The sequence below is a fragment of the Hesperophylax consimilis genome, chromosome 5 (genome assembly GCF_061612785.1).
Source record: "Hesperophylax consimilis isolate HC1 chromosome 5, BYU_Hcon_1.0, whole genome shotgun sequence".
In the NCBI taxonomy this organism is placed as follows: domain Eukaryota; kingdom Metazoa; phylum Arthropoda; class Insecta; order Trichoptera; family Limnephilidae; genus Hesperophylax; species Hesperophylax consimilis.
In genome coordinates this window covers 30,937,102-30,957,037 of record NC_142840.1, presented here as the reverse complement: position 1 = coordinate 30,957,037, position 19,936 = coordinate 30,937,102, and the positions used below count along the sequence as shown (strand labels likewise).

At 34.2% G+C, this 19,936-nt stretch overlaps 4 protein-coding genes across 4 annotated transcripts; 3 read left to right on the top strand and 1 right to left on the bottom strand.

Annotated features, from left to right (window-relative positions):
- The first annotated feature begins 23 nt into the window (after positions 1 to 23).
- On the top strand, positions 24 to 2,954 carry LOC149423775 (transmembrane protein 60). The gene is made up of 2 exons (XM_089631803.1): positions 24 to 1,478; positions 1,614 to 2,954. Exon 1 carries the CDS (start codon positions 273 to 275, stop codon positions 669 to 671), a length of 399 nt encoding a protein of 132 aa, XP_089487929.1. The 5' UTR covers positions 24 to 272; the 3' UTR covers positions 672 to 1,478; positions 1,614 to 2,954.
- A 4,593-nt stretch (positions 2,955 to 7,547) lies between these two features.
- On the top strand, positions 7,548 to 8,140 carry LOC149423774 (transmembrane protein 60-like). The gene has a single exon (XM_089631802.1). It carries the CDS (start codon positions 7,695 to 7,697, stop codon positions 8,106 to 8,108), a length of 414 nt encoding a protein of 137 aa, XP_089487928.1. The 5' UTR covers positions 7,548 to 7,694; the 3' UTR covers positions 8,109 to 8,140.
- Positions 8,141 to 8,270: 130 nt separating this feature from the next.
- Positions 8,271 to 11,547, top strand: LOC149423773 (uncharacterized). The gene is made up of 3 exons (XM_089631801.1): positions 8,271 to 8,619; positions 8,984 to 9,254; positions 11,348 to 11,547. The coding sequence occupies exons 1-3, from the start codon at positions 8,407 to 8,409 to the stop codon at positions 11,545 to 11,547; spliced, it is 684 nt and encodes a 227-aa protein (XP_089487927.1). The 5' UTR covers positions 8,271 to 8,406.
- A 329-nt stretch (positions 11,548 to 11,876) lies between these two features.
- On the bottom strand, positions 11,877 to 18,341 carry APC4 (anaphase-promoting complex subunit 4). The gene is made up of 6 exons (XM_089631799.1): positions 18,053 to 18,341; positions 15,276 to 15,379; positions 14,300 to 14,461; positions 13,644 to 14,172; positions 13,355 to 13,554; positions 11,877 to 13,223 (listed from the first exon to the last, which is right to left on the bottom strand). The coding sequence occupies exons 1-6, from the start codon at positions 18,159 to 18,161 to the stop codon at positions 11,895 to 11,897; spliced, it is 2,433 nt and encodes an 810-aa protein (XP_089487925.1). The 5' UTR covers positions 18,162 to 18,341; the 3' UTR covers positions 11,877 to 11,894.
- Positions 18,342 to 19,936: the final 1,595 nt, after the last annotated feature.

Genomic DNA, 19,936 nt, shown 5'->3' with positions numbered 1-19,936 from the left:
ACACTAACCCACAAAAAAAGGCAACTGTCAGTTTTGTTTGCTAGAAATTAGAGTTGAAATAATAATATTATTCTTCAGAAGCGATTGCAATAAAAGTAATAATTTTATTTCGTCTTTCTCAGAGTTAAAATAAAATGTGCTTCATTTTCTTGAATGTACCTAAAGAAGTCTTCTCATAATATTTTATATAAATAATCCGTTCTGCTGTAAGAAATTGACAAATAGAAATACCCTCGTTATATCTAAGAATATTATTAAATAATAGTGTAAAAATGGCTATACTGCATCGAGCATTGTTTACATGGTTCATATTGTTGATGTTTTTGATTCTGCTGTGTCTTCGTCTCGAATCCAAAGCGCATTGGACATGGTTCATTGTTTTCATACCCATGTGGGTATTTGATTGGATCCTCTTGATGTACGTTGTATTCCACATGATATCCCATTGCAGAAACGGCATTGAAAGGTTCAGGGGAACCATCAGTAAGAATGTCTGGTACATCACTGCTATTGGCTTGAAAATGTCCGGTCAAATAATCATATGCATCAAACTTGAATATGCCAAAGTGAATTTGCCAATTTATGTCGTAATGAGTCCCATATGGATTCTTTTAGTGATTTTAGTGGTTCATGTGTTTGTAAAGTTGATGAAAAATGACACTCGCTACTAGCGGTTATGAATATCGTATGTTAATGCCCATGTACATTAAAGGAATGTTTATCGTTCATAAGTGAAATGACTAAAAGTAAGCTGTATGAGGATATTCTAATCTTAACAATCGGGCATCATTGTTGTGTAAAACAGTGACACAATTATATCCAGTGTAAACAATAAACTTAACCTTGTAATGCAAAACATATGGACTTATACGACAATCAGTTCTACAATCAAGAAGGTACAAATAAATTATGGCTAAAGTACATATCCCAGCAACTACATCGATTCAATACATAAATGATTTGGATCCACATATCAAGAAGCTGTACACCTAATCAAGTATCATACCGAATCAAGAATTTTAGGCCAAAATATTGCCAGAAAAACTCCAAAACCTTTGACAAGTGATTACTACAAATGTAGACAGAATGCCGCTATCACAATGAATTCTTGTATAAGCACACAGGCCAGGACTTAAGCCGGGATCGCATCTGATCTATTCTATGATCTATTTCATAGGATCTAAATAAAGATAAAAAGGTCTATGACGATTGATGATCTGATATAAATATTTGGCTTTTGCATTGGGTGCATATCAAATCTGCAACCTCCCAACTCCCAGTCAAATGAGTTGGCCACTGACTACTATGGAGGCGACAATACTGGAGACCTCCCCAGCGCCTCGTATATATCTATCGCACAAACGGAACAGTACTACTGTAATATTTTGTGTTATTGAATAAAAAATATTTTTACAGTTTGCAGAAAGTCTACCCTGATTAATGCTATAGCTTATGGGTCCATTTTTAAAATAGCAAAGGTATTACTATGATTTTTTTATATTTCAAAAATCACCAAAATTTTAGTGCTCATTTTAAGTTACAACTCACCATCATTATTGCATTCACTTTTGTATAATTCCAATCTGCAATAATTTATAAAAATTGTTTTCCAGAATACAATGAATCTTCCGACTACATGTTTGCCAAGACACCAACAGAGACAATCAAACCTTCATTAGTTATCTATCTAAATAAATGAAAAAAAAACTGTAAAGGTTTGTTTGTTCAAAATCTTAAATTTCCAAAAGTTCTTCACCGATTGCTTTGAAATTTTGACACAACTTTGCATTCGAATACGTGTGTATTTTTATATACCTTTATTATATAGATGTCACCTGTGACAGGTTAAAACATTTTTATTTTTTTTAAACAGCGCCATCTGTTGACGTAAAATCAACATTTATTTTTTTTTTCATTCAGCTATTTTTTCTCCATCTCCGCAGACAGACTGAGAATTGAGACATTGAAATTATTAACTCTTTGCCTGCAACTTACGCACATGTATGTGATTTGGAAAGTCAAGCCCACGGCGCATCTGACGCATACTTGTGTAATCAAAACCTCCTAGATCACAAGGGCGGGACACTGAACCGAATTGGCCCCATAACTTGTATGAAAATCTTCAAAACAAGTAGTTTTTTTTTTTAATTTAACCAAAACTTTTTAAAAAGTTAAAATAAGAACCAAAATTTTTGTAGGATCTCATACAAGTTGTGTAAGTAGTGTCCCGGCATTGCGATCTAGGTGGTTTTAGTGTGATCGAGCAGCATCCAAGATACAAATCAAAATTTGCAGAATGTATAGATCAAATGGTACTCAACCCGGGTTTAAAATGTGGCTCATTCTTTATTCCATTGACATCTGTTGAAACATTCAAGAATAAAAATATCTTTACTTTCTCCAGATACATGAAAAAACAAAGTCCCCAATTTTCTGCGGGCGGGAGGCGATCTCCCGCCATTTATTCGATAAGTATAATCTCGCTTTGGTTTTGTTTATTTAATTTTATATTTTGTCGGTATCATGAATTATGAACACAATCTTAGTATGGGATGGCTTACATATTTATGTTATTGTAATAAAAAATTCAAAGTTTCAGAACCGAGCCGCGCACAGGTCTGTGTCGATTTGTTGAGCAGTGTAGAGGTTAATTAATAATGTTAAGCGTAAGACTGATTACCATTTATATTATTATTGAATTAGTTTGTATGTTTTATGCATATATTAATGCACTTGTTGACAAATTTAATGTTCTTCCGTATCCGAATGCACAAATAAAATTTAATAATGTAATTTATTTTATTGAAAATGGTCAATGTCATTATGTTATCAATTTATCTTAGTTAAACTGCATAAAATATGCTAAATCAGTACAATTTTGTCATAATATATTGTGAACATTATTCAAATGGCCCGTGCCTTACTAAATTATAAAAAGTTATATTATTTAATGTTGTGAATGCATATTTTTCTCTGCCACATTTATATAAAATAATTTGATGGGGATTGGCTTAGTTTTTTTTAAATATTTATATTTGCGGGCCTCTTTTTTTTAACTTTGTACTGTTATGGTGTTTTTATGAATCTTATATTGAATGTTGTATTTAAAAGGATTTATCTTTCATTGTTGTTTATAATAATATTTATATCTATTGATATTGTAAAAACCAAATGGCTATGTACATAAAATTAACTTTTTGTAAAACTTTAAATTGTGTACCTACTAACTAATAAATAATGTTTACCATACATACTCAGTTATATTATTAAGTTATTAATCTTTACTATCTATATAAATATGTATTTATTATGACTTTACTATCTATATAAATATGTATTTATTATGACTTTACTATCTATATAAATATGTATTTATTATGACTTTACTATCTATATAAATATGTATTTATTATGACTTTACTATCTATATAAATATGTATTTATTATGACTCTACTATCTATATAAATATGTATTTATTATGACTTTACTATCTATATAAATATGTATTTATTATGACTCTACTATCTATATAAATATGTATTTATTATGACTTTACTATCTATATAAATATGTATTTATTATGACTCTACTATCTATATAAATATGTATTTATTATGACTTTACTATCTATATAAATATGTATTTATTATGACTTTACTATCTATATAAATATGTATTTATTGTGACTTTACTATCTATATAAATATGTATTTATTGTGACTTTACTATCTATATAAATATGTATTTATTATGACTTTACTATCTATATAAATATGTATTTATTATGACTATACTATCTATATAAATATGTATATATTATGACTTTACTATCTATATAAATATGCATTTATTATGACTTTACTATCTATATAAATATGTATTTATTATGACTTTACTATCTATATAAATATGTATTTATTATGACTTTACTATCTATATAAATATGTATTTATTATGACTTTACTATCTATATAAATATGTATTTATTATGACTTTACTATCTATATAAATATGTATTTATTATGACTTTACTATACAGGGTGTCCGGAAACTCGTAGTACAAGCGGGAAACTGGTGAATCTACATCACATTTGGAGTCGATTTTGTAGTATAAATTTTTTTTATTTGAGCTTTCGTTATCGAGCAAATCGAGTTTGAAGTTGATTTTTTTTTTTTTTTTTTTAATCAAATTCTTATAAATTATTACTGAAGATCAAAGTACCCAACTAATTAAAACTATTTGAAAGTAAAACAAATGAAGAAACTCGGATTTGAAGCATTATTTTGAAATCACCCTTCATTTAACCCGGTGTAATCATAAAATATTTCTGCTCTGCAGGGTTAAAACATCTGTTATTCAACCCTAAACACCAGAAAAAACTTTAACCCTAAAATAGCCGAAAAATATTTTTTTTTGGTTTTTTTTTTTTTTTTTGAAAATGCTGAAATCAAAAAACTTTATGTTTTTTTGGGTTCCCCATGTGGTGTAGATTCTCCAGTTTCCCGCTTGTACTACGAGTTTCCGGACACCGTGTATATATAAATATGTATTTATTATGACTTTACTATCTATATAAATATGTATTTATTATGACTTTACTATCTACATAAATATGTATTTATTATGACTTTACTATCTATATAAATATGTATTTATTATGACTTTACTATCTATATAAATATGTATTTATTATGACTTTACTATCTATATAAATATGTATTTATTATGACTTTACTATCTATATAAATATGTATTTATTATGACTTTACTATCTATATAAATAAAAATGTTAATGTTCGTTTGTTCAAAATCTTAAATCTCCTAAAGTTATTCACCGAATGCTTTTAAATTTTGACACAACGTTGCAATTGAATACTCGTGTGTTTTGATATAACTATTTATTTAAATGTTACCTGTGACAGGTAATAACATGCTTTTTAAAAAACAGTGCCATCTGTTGGATAAACATGTTTTTTTTTAAATAGCGCCAACGGGTGTAAAATCAACACAGATTATTGTTTCTCTATCTGCACATAAAGACTGATCTACAGCGTCGCGTGGCGGGTACAGCTAGTTATAAATTATTTTATAAGTATATACCACCGTCCAACTAAGTCATAATAAATATATAGATGGTATTACCCATTATTTGCCCTACCGCTGAGGTATTGGTTACCATGGAAACGAAAACGGTAAAAGTATTTTTCCTCTAAAATTTTTTAGGTAAACTGGTGATTATTTTCGTTAGAGGAAAGAAAGGTAAATATTTCCCTAACCGCCGCACTTTTAATTGGCAAAGATTACGGAAATTACACTTTGTTTCAACTTAATTACTACAAGAAACAACGGTTAATGGGGTGAGGATTGTCTGTCCACCTTTGTGTGGCTGGCTGGGTTTGGAGAAGCTGGTTGAGAGAGATCTTTTTTTCCATTGTTTCATACTTAATTCTTTGTTTTATACCACTTTATAAAGTTATATAGGTCGACCGGTTTCGGTTGCACTCAACCAGAGATGTGCTTTATTTCATGAGGACCGACTGATATTTGGGGCTTATGAAAAAAAGATGAGTGGAGATAGTAGGAAGAATGTTGCAAAAAAGCATTTAAAATGGAAAATGCATTGAGAAAAGCATTTAAAAGCAAAATGCAAAATGGTTTTTAGAAAAGCATTTAAAATGCAAAATGGAAAATACCCATTTTGCATTTCCATTTGAAATGGAAAAGTTTTGACCCATTTCCATTTTGCATTTCAAATGGTTTTGGGTACCCATTTTGCACATCTCTGCACTCAACCTTCTTCAGGACAATGGAAATATAAACTATTAAAAGTTAGCGATCACATCTATTCTATTGATCAACGTCAAACTGCTCACATTCCTCAAGAAGAACAAAATCATTAACGACCGTCAATACGGATTCAGGCGGAACCGCTCGTGCGGTAATCTTCTCGCTTATGTGACACATGCTTAGGGACGGTGCCTGGAACGTTACGGTGAGACTTAAGGCCCTTTGACCGGGTTTGGCACCGAGGACTTGTCAACAAACGGCCTTCTTACGGACTTCCGGCATCTTTATATACGTGGATTGCTGACTTTTTGAGGGAAAGGTCGATTCAGATGGTTTCACCTCTTCCTCACACTCAATAAATTAGTTTCACTCAATAGGTTTTGTTGCACATCAATGACCTTTTGTCGAGTGCACCAATTCACTGTTACGCGGATGACAGTACAGTCCATGATAGCTTTTTATTTGACAAGCCCCCAAAGGATATACAAACTTCAACAGCTCGGAGGGCTTTGAAACAGAGAATGGACTTTTACCTCGAGAGGGTTTCCTCTTGTGGTAAAAATAACCTAGTCGAATTCAATGTTTCAAAGACCCAATCATGTCTGATTACGTTTAAAAGGGAACGAAACGACAATCTAGTCTCCTCCAACAGAAGCAATCTTCCCAACATGCCTTCCATTGATATGCTTGGTGTAACTCTAAGTGACCAGCTCAGGCACGGGGGCTCCATCGAAGCCAGAGTCAAGCTAGCCTCACAGAAGCTGGGTGTACTGTAAAGAGCCTGCAAATACTTTAATAGCTCACAACTGCTGACCATGTACAAATCGCAAGTGCGCCCCACTGTTGAATTTTGCAGCCGCCTCTGGTCCGGAGCCCCCCAAAATACCTGAAAAAAACCCTTGACGCTGTGCAGAAACCGGCCGTCCGTTTGATAGATTCCCCTATCTTAGCAGGCGGATTTCAATCTTTAGAGCACAGGCGTCAGGTAGGTATGCTGTCCTTGTTCTACCGATATTACAATGGAAGATGCTCCCAGGAACTAGCGTCATTGATCCCTTCAGCACCGGTGCATAATTAGGAAATACGCCAAACGCGCGCCCAATATTTGTACACGGTTGTCATTTGATTCATGACAATGTGTCGCTTCTACGACCCGTTCTTGAGTTCAACGCTTGGCTGGGAAAAAAATTGCCGGCCTCTCTGTTTCCTCCCTCCTATAACATGGGCCTCTGTGTTTCCTCCCTCCTACAACATGGGTCTCATCAAGACCCATGTTCACTCCTTCCTCTCCTCAAAAAGACCCTCCACAAAGCATCTTCAGAAATGACATAATGGAAATCATTTTCCTCAGGGCCTCCTGTGTGGAGTTAATGTAAAAAAATTAATAAATTATATCCATAATCTGTAAGTACCTAAAAGTGAGGCGGTTAGGAAAATAATTTTCGAAAGAAATGTTGACATTCCTCCTGACACTCCTGAGGCAGATTGGGTATTTTTCCCAATTCAATTTGTTCTTTTTTTTGCTAGCCCGAGTTAATAATTTCTCTATGGTAACTGACAACCTAAAACCATCCTTGTTTATGGCATGGGCAAATCATGGGCAAATCTGACTGACAGCTGTGTGGCTTCTGTCAAAAGATATTAACCAGTGAGTGGCTTATTTATGGATATTAACCTCTGCTTTTGAATTTCTCATAAAAATGAATGAAGGAATCGATAAAAAAATATACTTAACATTAAATAATTATTTTGTCAATCCAACCAAAAGCAGTATTAGTAGGAATCATTATTAGGTTATGAAGAAAACTTTAAAAAAAAAAAACGAAGCCTTTTGCATCGCTGTGAATCACGGCAAATTCAATGTGTAAAATTTATAATTCTGATGTGCAGTAACTTAGTGGCGAAATGGCTATCCTACACAGAGCAATATTTACTTGGTTCATCTTTCTAAATTTTTTAATTCTTGTGTGTCTTCGACTTGAATCCAAGACTCATTGGACATGGTTCCTAGTTTTCATCCCAATGTGGATATTTGATTGGATCCTGCTGATGTACGTTGTATTCCACATGATATCTCACTGCAGAACCGGGGACGGTGAAAGATTTCGAGGGACCATCAATAAGAATGTCTGGTACATCACTGCTATAGGACTGAAAATGTCTTCACAAATAATCATCTGCATTAAGCTTGAATACGCAAAAGTAAATCTTCCAATTTACGTCGTAATGTGTCCAATTTGGATACTTTTAGTCATATTAGTCAGCCACGTGTTTTTAAAATTATGGAGAACTGAAAGTCGGTCGTATCTGGCCTCATGAATACTTCAAAAGACATTCCTCTGCCATCTTCATGAATGTACTGACTATTTATGTAACCTTCATGAAGGTACAGACTATTTTGCTACAATGGTCATATGACATCTTCTAAATATAAAACTTGGCAGGTGTTCCATGTATGTCATTCCACGCGTATTAGCATTATTTAAAAGTGGGGGGTGTGGGAGTCATTCATTTGACTAAAAGGTGACATAACAGAAGCTGTGATTTTGTGCAAAAATATTGATACTCCAGTGTTTGTGATATTGTTTATTCCTATTCTTTTGAATAACAAAGTGTGATGGTGGGGATGTTTCTACAAGCTCCTGAGTTGGGAACCCAAGTGACTGAGGTTCCCCTCGGAGGTACTGCGTCTCTCAGATGCACCAGTAATGATGATCAACACAACTTCATGTTCTGGCAGTTGGGGCAGAACCAAATAATAGGGCCAGGAAATGAATACGATCATGCAAAATTTAAATATGAAGTTCTGTCTGGAAGACTTCTGATCAAAGTGAGTTGTCTAAGAGAATGTATTTATAAAACAATTATTATGTTTTGTCACTGAAAAGCAATAGTTTCAATCTCAATTTATCTGCAGTATTTTGATTTTTATCACAAAACACTCTTTAAATCGCATGTTATTCAATTTTTATACTGCCTTATGATAAAATTATTGTTTATTCCAAGGTTGTCTTTTACGGGACCACATTAAAATAAGGATAACTCTGATGATAACCAATCTCCATTATTGAAAAAAAAAACATAATATAACATGTATTTAGTTTTTTTTTTTATTACCGGTTTAACAGTATTTATCATTTGAAGTAAAATATGTATTTTTGTCCATTAAAAAGAACAATAATTATTTTTTCTAGGGAGTGACTCCTAGTGAAACAGGCTACTATAGATGTGTATCTAAAAACATTGAAAAAGGCAATCTGAACATTGGAGCAGTTGAAATGATTGTGAAGGGAGGCGGTGAGAAGTTCCAAAGAATCCAGACTGAAATCGTTGAGAATGACGACATGGAAATTGTGAAAATAATTTGCATAGCCATTTCGTTGCTGGTCCTCATCACGTGTGCGGTTATGTTCTATAAGTTAAGGACTGACGAGAAAAAGAGGAATGCCCGACTAGTAATGCTAGGTGAGTACATTCTTTATATTATTCTCTTTGCTGGAATTGTGAAACTGTTTATATCATTTAGACAACTAGAAATGAATTTAAACCCCCTACAGACAACTCAATTTGGTTAGTTTAACCGTTGAGTGTTGTGTACAGACGACTAAATGTTGGTTGAATTTCGTCAGTTGCTCCTCTGGGGAACACATGTAGCATGCCTCCTATTCATCAAAAAAACAAAAATTTGCAATCGCTAATTCTAGAAAAAAATTAGCTTTTTACGGTTTCAATCGTTGCATCCTTTACAATACATTTGAACTGCTCCGAAAGGATCACAAGAGTTTCGTTCCTGGTATCTCTGTCAGAGTACATCTTGCTTGTAGTATCACAAGCAGTGGCGGCTCGTGACTTTTGACTGTGAAAGAGTGCTAAGTTTGAAAAATTCAACTTTATTGATGTTGTTTAGTTCAAAATGTTTTTTTTTTTTTTTTTAAATTCTGTTTTTTTAAGATTTTATAAAAGTTCAGTTTGGCCGCACGGATTTCCTGAAAATCTTCATACAAAATTTTTGGCTACAACAATATCAATAATACCATTTTTATAGTATTAGCACTCTAGAACATCTAATGTAAAAAATCCATCAAAACTTCACAATCATTAGTCATGCCTATAATTCTAGTTATTTTTATTCAATAAATGTATGCTCACAAACAACTATCCACGACGGCTCCCTAGGCCGACGGAGTAAAGTTGGTTTAACCGCTCAACCACGCTATAGATAATTTAACTCGGTTGGATGCTCTGGCAGTACAACCGCTCAACTCGATTGCCATGTCCCCTTATCGCGTCTCCACACGGTTCAACTTTACATTCAACTCAACCAAATTGATTGGTCTGTAGTACCCATTATAACTTTAAAATATAACTAATTAATGTTTTTTTTTCTTTTAATGATCTTTTCTTATTAAAAGTTTTAATTTTAATTTGTATTAACTCCAAACTCAGTCAATTGTTTATCAGTAGACTTAAAAAGTAAACAATGAAAGCAAAAGTACCTATACATTCATTTTATTGCACCCGCAAATGCACTGATAAAAATAATAAAGTTTTGTTTCTAACCTCTTTATTTTTCTCTGTTGTAACATAAACTAATGGTTACTTTATTTGAATATGTTTGCCAGGATTCAATGAATTGTTTGTGATTTTTTTCGATATGAAATCCACAGGATTCAACATTTTAAATTATTCCGTACAAATTATGTCAACAATGGATAAACATAATTTCTCATGACTGACATTTTTTCACATCTCCCTCTAATACCTTAATAATCTTAGGTCGTAGACATCCCTATCTCACCGCAGGCATGTTCGAAAAGCCCTTGAAAATACATTTTGTATGATACTAAGCATACGTCGGACATGATAGTGCTTACCTCCTTTGTCTGTATAACAAAGAATAAGAAAGGAGATGGCTTAGGGACAAAACTTGAAGTGACCCACGCTAGGTACATACAGCAGCTTCTCATTTGGACGCTAGATGGCACTGGAACTCGCTATTACCGTATGAGTATGCACGAATATTAAAAATAAATGAATAATTGGGTACTTTGTCAAATCCTTTTTTAGATTAATACTATTGCAGCATATTTTGGGAGGTCTTTGACCAAAAGATCTTCGTAGACGAGCCGCCACTGTGTAGGGATACTTCGACCGAGTCATTGGACCTTGCTTCTATCCACTGTCTCGCCTGAATCACTCATCCGCTATCATACCGGGTACTGACTACTTATCACATCAGTCGAGCACTCGGCTGAATGCGCTGTCTCGGCTGAGAACTCAGCAGTTGTAATTCGGCATTAGCCTGTACAGTGTGTACAGACAGTTATGTTAAACTATAAATCTCTTATTATGATTAGTAATTAAATTATGCAGTTACATTCCTTTTTTCCCTCATTATAGAATTTTGTCTCCCAATGTGATGGCAACCTTCTGAGATTCACCTGTTTCCTGCTTATAAGAGTTTCTAGACACCGTGTAGACATGTTTGTATTGTTTTCATTGTGGAAAATATCACATGTTTAAATAAGATTATTAATCAATGTTTTTCAATTTTTCAGCTGAAGATGAAGACGATGAAGGAAGTGGTGATGAAATCTACAATCGTACGACCACTGTCATCAATGAGAACGCTCCCGGACCCAGCAGAGCCCCGGTGGAACACATCACCGGAATAGACAACAGAGGACTTGACGATGATTTCAACTCGGTGTTCGAACAGATATCTATTAATGTGGCAAACCGGCAAAACTTCATCTAACGACATTGCTAATTAATTACATTTTTAATTAACTACTGGTATACATTCTACTTTGTTTTACACAGTGAATATCTATATTTTTCTATACCCCGCTTGTAGATTGTATGTTGCATCCTAGAGATAAATTGTAATATAATATTATGATGTATTTAAAAGCAATTGATGATATCACTCCAGTTTATGATGCTCTCCTAATGAAACTAGTCAAAATGTAATGTAATTACAAGGTACAATATAATTAATTATTGTGAATGAATGACAAATAAAATAATGTGTTAATAAAAGTCTTTGAACATTCTCAGAAAGCTTGGTTTATCTGTACAAACTTGTAAAAATATTACAAACTATTACACCAGCTCTGGGTTATCTAAATCTATGCTCTCGGACATGGATGGATTGTCGTCGATGGGATTAACGGAGAAATTATTCAATCCAGTCTCATTTAACGAAACGTATTGACTGGGTTCACTTTGCTGGGTGGAAGAGAGAGACTGCTGCGTCGTGTCCAGTGTTTCATCCTCTTCTTCTTCCCCATCTGCCTCCATCTCGAATAGCCGAACCTTCCGACATGTTTTAGACAGCACCACGGCTACTTTACGAACCCCAGACACTGCCAACCTATTGGCAGATAGCTTCTCTAGAACATTACACGCACCTCTTTCTAAAATTCCACACGCATTAACTTTGGGTGTATTTTTTAGAGCGCCAAATGCTTGGCCTTTTTCGTAGGAGACAGATTCTTTTGAGTGCTTCCTGGCCAGATCAACAGGGAATTGCACAAATGCGGATACTTCTTCATCGTCATTTCTGTCCAACAAAATGGATATTATGTCTGTTGAATAGAATTGAACATCGACAGGTTTTAAATAATGCCCGATTAAACTGTCTAGTCTGCTATCATTCAAAGCTACAGATGCGTGGAAATAAAAGAAAGCACTTCTAATTACTAACTTTTCTTCACGGAATAATATTTCCATAAATTGAAAACCTCCTTCCCCATTGCTGGGATAAGTGAAGGCCACTAGCAGCGAACGTTCCTTCATGTCGTGGATTTGTGCCGTCCTTAAAACGTATGGAAATTTACTTTCCGGAAAGACAGCGGGAATGCAATTAATTATGTCAAACAGTTTGAAATGTGACGTTAATGCTTTTTCCGAACGATTAAATACTTTCTGAATAGAATTTTTCAGATGAATCTGCTGTTGGACCAACGAAAACTTTTTGAACTTCTGTATAATGTAAAGGTTATTGTTCAAACAAGGATTTTCAGATAAAAATTTTACCCAAGGATTATTTTCATCGTCCTGCGGTATTGTCAGTTCTTTATCTACGAGATATTGACCGAGTCTCTCCAAACTGAATTTGCCAGTTTTCTTTTCTTTAGGCTGTCCATTTTGGGGTTCTTCAAATGTGGACGGGTTAATTTCAACTCCGACTTTATCAAAGTTTTGTAGGAACTCGGCGATGTATGTTAGATCCTGTTGATTGATTTTGCTTATATCGCTGGGAACATGTTCATCCATCAACCTTACAATCACAACAAACAGCCAGCGAAAGAATGCTTTGTAGTTCTTCATGGAGTGTTCGATCACCTGTTGGAGTTCCAAACACTTATTGAAGAATGCGCTGCTTGAGAGTAATGCTTCACTTACTATTTCCTCATCTAAACCTAGAATCTGAAATTAATATACACACATCATTATCCAATATGTCCAGTCAATACCAGAATGCATATGATGAAAATTTGGTGTACACATTTAGGTTTGTTTTTATTTAATGAGGATTTTAGAAATGAAGTAAAACTTACCTCGTATCTATGAGTGATGCGCGCCAGTCCTCTCAACTCTATTAAGTGATATGATAAATTTTGGCACACAGCGTTCAGCTGCTTCAGAACCAGCTTCTGTATTGTGGAGTAGCTTAGTTCTATGGAAGTTCCAAACTTCTTGAGACCTTTTGCCGTGAGGTCTTGGAGCAGGAAGAGTTCGAGTTCAGCAGATGGAACGCCTAGAACAATCAAAACATTAAAAACCATCAAAACATTAAAAAATGTTATCAAATGCATGTCTAAATAGTTAATGTAAATGTATTTTTACCTAGAATAAGTAAATCTAAGAAGTCTGCTGAAACCCCTCCTTCCGCGACATTGCAGGCATATTTTTCAAGCTTTGAATCCATTTCTAAAAGTATCTGCTCCCAGGCTTCAATGATTGAAGTCACAGATCCGTCAATGTACGATATCAAGCCCATGACATTGACATGTTTAGCCGCCACAGCGTGCAGCTCTTCGCAGTAAGCTGTCAGCACTTCTGTATTGAAGATTACCAGCATATGTGAATCATCCTTTTTATTCCAAACGAAAACATGCATTGAAGTAAAGTCACGTGAAAGATGAGCGTCTAGTATTGTGATGTCTCCTGACTTTACTACATCCTTCAGATCTAGAATTCCACAAGAAAACTGTCCAAAGACACTCATGTGAATTTCTCCATTTTCATATCCAACAAGCAGAATGTTAAGTTCCGTTTGCTCTTTAGCTCGCTTGGATTCTCCTGCGGTCTTATCTCCCTTCTTGTAGTTGGTGTTGGGGAGAGGTGGCGGAGGCAAGTATGTGTCCACATTATTCTGAAAGGGAAATAACAAACATTAAGTACTTACTACTGCGCAAATGTTTGTGTCTTCGTATAAATCATTAACCTCTGGAAAGAGATGGTCAAAAGGAAGATTGAAAAGTGAATTGAGTTGTACTTACAGAATTCCCATAAGCCATGTGTGTTTTCTTGTTGGTAGTTTTCTGCCTCCAGGAGAGACAGGTGACACCGCCCCAGTCGGCATTCTTGTTTATAGAAAGAATCTCCTTGTCCTCCACATCAATCAGGCATATTCTGCCACATGAATAGCCAATTGCCAAGATCTATAATATCAAAATGACATTTAATTTTGATTAAAGTAAAGGTAAAAAAAATATGCATTCTACCAGTAGTCAAATTTAGAGATTTGACAAGAACTTGAAAAAAGCACCATTCTAGTGCACCCTAAAGCCGAGCCATCAAAACTGATTTCCAAAAGGCTTTTGATAAAGAATAACTAAATAAAATGAAAGTTCTAATTTCTCAAAAGTAATATGAAAAAAATAGTGAAACCTATTTATCTATTTTTGAAGGGTCTATTGAAATAAATTACAAATGTGAAAAAACAGTGGATGCGGGAATATAGGAAAAAAAACTACATTAATACTTAAGTGTTAAATAATATACACATTTCTCATATAAATTCATGTATTTAAATAATAATGTCGCGATTCCAAAATACACGATTATGTACATCAATGCGTAATTCAGTGGGATTTTTTTCCACTTCTTTAACAATTTTAAATCTTTCTTGAAGAGTACCCTCTTTTTTCAACAGATGGTTCTTTTTTAAAGTTGAAACGCATCAAACTAGAAAGTAAAAAGATAATTGCACGGGCGCACTGCCGTGTTTGAATGTCCAATGACAATGATAACTAATGTCAGAAGCGGCCGCTTGCAGCGATCGATTGAGTAAAATAGTACAAAAGGTGCTTTAAACGATTAATTCGTTAAATTACGCATAGACGAACGATCGATGCAATCTATTTTTGCGAGTTTTGTGTGAAATTAATTTGGGACTGGAAGTAATAAACGACACATGCAGGAAAACGATTATTCGAGGAATGATTGCTTGTGATTTCACGGTATGTAATTAACCTTTCCATCAGGTCTCCACGCCAGTCCCCGCACCAGACTAGTTTCCGAAGGAGGAGGCAAGCTCCATACTCGGTGCCAGTTCAGTCTATGGAGTTGCACTTCACCTGATAACATAAGAATAGTAATTCATTAATCGCACAATCATATCATTTCTCTGAGCTATTCTGGGGAACTTATGGTAGATTATATATTTATCAATGTATAAACACATTATCTGGTGATACAGCACAATTAACAAAAATAAAATTGTGCAAAAAAACAAATAAGTTACTATGAAAATAATATCAGCGGGCGGACGGTGAAAATTTTGCATCGGCACACCAAGAGTTAATCAGCACTGCCTAATATCTTAACTTTAAAACAGAAAACTGATTCCACATTCTATACATTAAAAATAAGGTAGTTAGCATAAAATTGGCATAACCTACAAAAATGTCAACCTAGAAAAATTGCATGTAGTTTCAAATCATGATGGTAAAAGTTGCAACAAAAATAGGGAATTCACAGCGAAATACATTTTTTTGTTGATCTATCCACTTCTATTGGATAAAAAAATAGCACTTCCAATGGTTAACCTCATTTAGGAAATTTTGTGGGTTACGCCACTTCTGCTCTGGCCGCCTCAAATGCACCACCTCAGCTAGGAGAACTCCTATCCTGGCGTGACAGTTACTCCGCAATGAGGTGTTAGGAATCGGAACACATTCTCTGAGGATGGGAAGGAGGTTAGAGTTTAGCCAGCCAGAGCCAATACTTATAGGAGTGTGGGAAGAACTAAGTATTGTTTTTCCTATTTTATTCCTTACTAGCTGACGTGTACCCGGCGTTGCTTGAGTTTTCTCTACTATCTATAAATATCATATGGATGTTTTATATATACAGGGTGTATCGGCACTAACCCGACAAACTTTAACCAGCTATTCCTTAGCACATTTGGAGTAAAAAATGTTTTGGGCACTTTGCTGTCCGGTAACATTTTTTTTTCAATTAAAAACAAAAAAAAATAAAATTTCCACACTACATCACTGTCATTGGCATTGCGTTTCGTGTTCAACAGCTGTTATAAGCAAGTATGTCAAAAAGCGTCTTCGCTCTTTCGCACACATTAAATAATAATAGTTAAAAATGAGACGAATGGTGCCGTGCCATTTCGTTGTGATTGTAAAAGTCCTCCAATATAGGTACACACGTGCATTATTCAACGGACTGATGGACTAGCAAGGAAAGGGGCGAAAGCACCACTTGCGGGATCCAAGCCGGCTGTAGGAGTAGCAGCTTGCCATACTAAAATAGACAAACGTGGATAGCGACTTTGTTTTATACTATTTATTTATTCATGCTTTTTCTTGCATGGTTAGTACCTGAGTGGATAAATATGTCAGATTTCCACCCAGGCATCGCGGGCTTAATCCTACTACTAGCCAAGTCCTCCATCATTTCACAAGCAATATTTTCTGCTTCCACAGATGGAAGTAGTAGTAATTAAAGGATAAATATTTACGTAACTGCCGCTCTTTTAAAGGGCACAGTTTATGGATATAACCACAGACATAGGAATTAATAGACGAGAAGATAATGGCGAGGGGTAAAATCAACTGTTGAAGAACGAAGGGAGTAAGGCTGACTGTGATTCGTCAATAAATCAATCTGACAGTAAATAGGCATCTCGCATTATAATATCACCATTTACTTCTTAAAAGTAAAATCTGCTTTAGAATGAATAGAAATTTTTACATGGGAGCGCAAATTACTCGCCACGTTATGAACTAATTTGCTAAGTCCAAATTCGGCAAAGTAAATTTCTTCTGTTTGCAGAGTCGTAGTTAGTTTCAGAGTATTTAGTTAAGACACTTTTACAAATGTTTCATAATTTACTTACCCCAGTAAACAACGATGAGCACACTTGAGAATAGCTACATTGTGATGTGATAGTATATGTTTCTAAAACTGATCCATATAATACGGTGTGAATAAGCTTAAAATAAAGTCAAATAATGCTTACTTATGGAATGTAATACGACAATTGGGTTTATTCTCTTTTTCACATCTATTTTTACAAGTTTTCATATCACAAGTCAACATTTTGCCGTGTTATTTCGTAAAATGAACCGATGATGCCTCGACCATAGTTCGCACAAGAATGATGACGTCACGTTTTCAAATTTCACTTGAGGCCATACGCGAGCCCAGCCGGCTCAATGGAACCGGTATGGGGAGTGGGGATAATACGCTTTTAATCACTTAGGGCAGGTCTACTAATATTCATATGTCTATGGATATAACACTTGATTTCAATTTAATTCCTACAAAAAACAACGATTTACGTTGGGATAGATGGTAAATGGTGCATTATTATTCCATTTTCATTCAATCAAAGTTCAAAATATACCTTATAAAACGATCCCTTTGCCGCCATTGTGAACTTTTTGTATGGAGTACTTGCGGAGAGCTTCGTTTCAATCTAAAAACGCATAAATGACTTAATTAACCCAAACTAAAAACCTAATAACTTATTTTGTGCATGTAAATAGTTATTTCTTGTTGAAACAAAGCGTAATTTCCATAATTTGTGCTTAAGAGTGCGGCGGTTAGGGAAATAATTACCTTAACTATGTATTGGTGTAAAGTATAATATTGGTAATTCAAGTCAAATTAGCAGTGCGTACTGCCAAGGGAAATACCGTTCACCGGGGATGTAAATTTGATAGTGCAGAAATCGGAGAGCATACCAGTATCGGCATTTACGTTTCGAAGAAATAGATTAGTAATATAATTACCTTTTGAGTTACTTAGTGCCAATAGATCTAAATAACCACACCAAACCATCAGCTCCACTTGGCTCGGGACATGGCGCTCTTCGATTTGACGCATCACATTCGACGACATGATTTTAAATTATAAATATTCGATCGAGAAATAACGCATTACAACCTTGCTGTGGATAGAGGATGTTAAATGTCGAAATAAAGACTTTTATAAATCACAACAAGCGTCGTCGAATATAACTAGAACTATAAATAAACCAAACAATAAATGCGCAAATGGTAATTACTCTATTTTGCCGGTAATTTTTCTTTTTTTTTAAATGTGACACTTAGTCTTGGTGTTGCAATCCAAAAATAATCATGATAACAACAAGTAGATACCAGTGTCTTTTCTTTGGTGTTACCAGTATGTTTCGGAAATATTCCGAGGAATTAGTTTCATTATAAATCAACAGATGGCATTGGTAACACAGAAATGCGCATAAACAAAACAAGTTTTTCTTTTCTTCGTGAAATAATTTTTCTCTTAGAATCTGTGTCATCTTTGAAGATGCTATGTGGAGGGTTTTTTAAAGAATGAAGGAGTGAACCAGGGTCTCGAGGAAACTCGTACTGTAGGAGGAAGGAAACACAGAAATCGGAAAATCATTCCACAGAAAATTAAATAAAAATAATATTATAAATACACAAATATTAAATTTATCCTTGAAGAAGAATAAAATACTAATAAATCTTAACGAAACATGAAAGAGAACAATATATCGGAAAATAAAAATATAATTAAACATCATATTCGTCTAAATTTAATAGTATTTTCTTCTTCTCCAATGATATATTACATTGTTGGGTATAACATTAAAAAAGTTAAAGAAAGGGTTGTTCCTAAATATTAAATAATTTGCACAGTATGTACATAATATTTGCTGCATGTTCCAGAGTAGTGGAATTTTTTAGTATTGCCCAGGTATAAGAGCAACATTCAGATTCGAAACGTTCCTTGAAATGGTTTAGCCGTGTTTGGTGACCATATCTGAATATCTAAATTGGATTTGGACTTCTGAGCGGTAAAAAGCAGAGCTGTTAAATACAAAATGAGTCGTGAAAGTGGCAATAATGTTAACCGTGCACAAATAACGATGAGCGCGCGTTTTCCAGCTGTGCATTAATGAAAACAAAATTTCAAGGAATATTTAGGTACTTTTTCAATTTTCTTTGTTCTGCACGTTCAAATTCGACAGATTTTCGACTCGATTGTTACGTTTTTTAATTTATAATTATGATTATTTTTATTCGATTTTGTTTTATTTTGAATTAACATGAACGTTATTTTAACGAAAATGCTATTTTAAAACACTTGTAACAGAAATACGAAAAAAATCGTCTTTCCATGCAAAGCATTATAATAAAAAAGTTTAAACGTAAAATATTCTTAGAATAAGACATAGAATCAGTTTTCCTGGGTTTTCCTATGGGCCAACTTTGTGTTGCCATTAAAAACCTTCGATCGCAAAGCAATCTATTTCGTCTACTTTAGATGTTCGATTGTAATACTATAAATAATCGGTTTATTTTTATATTTCTTTAATAAAAATCTGTCTTATCTCACCAAATATTGATTCTATCGACTTGGGAGTGGTCTTATTCCCTTTGTGGAGGTGGTTTTATTAATCCCAACCCACTGCCCTTATGGCAATGTTAATATATTAAAATATTTTTATGTCATTGTTTTGAGGGCCGTTAAACAGGCAACAAACGTGATGTTAACCTAACCTAGCCCTAGCCTAGGTTTATGCCAACTAATTAAATTCATTCAATTTTGTTACGAGTTTTCGGAAAATCATTTGTATCAAGATGGGAAAGAAGACGGGTTGAGAAAATTCAAATTATTTAATATCT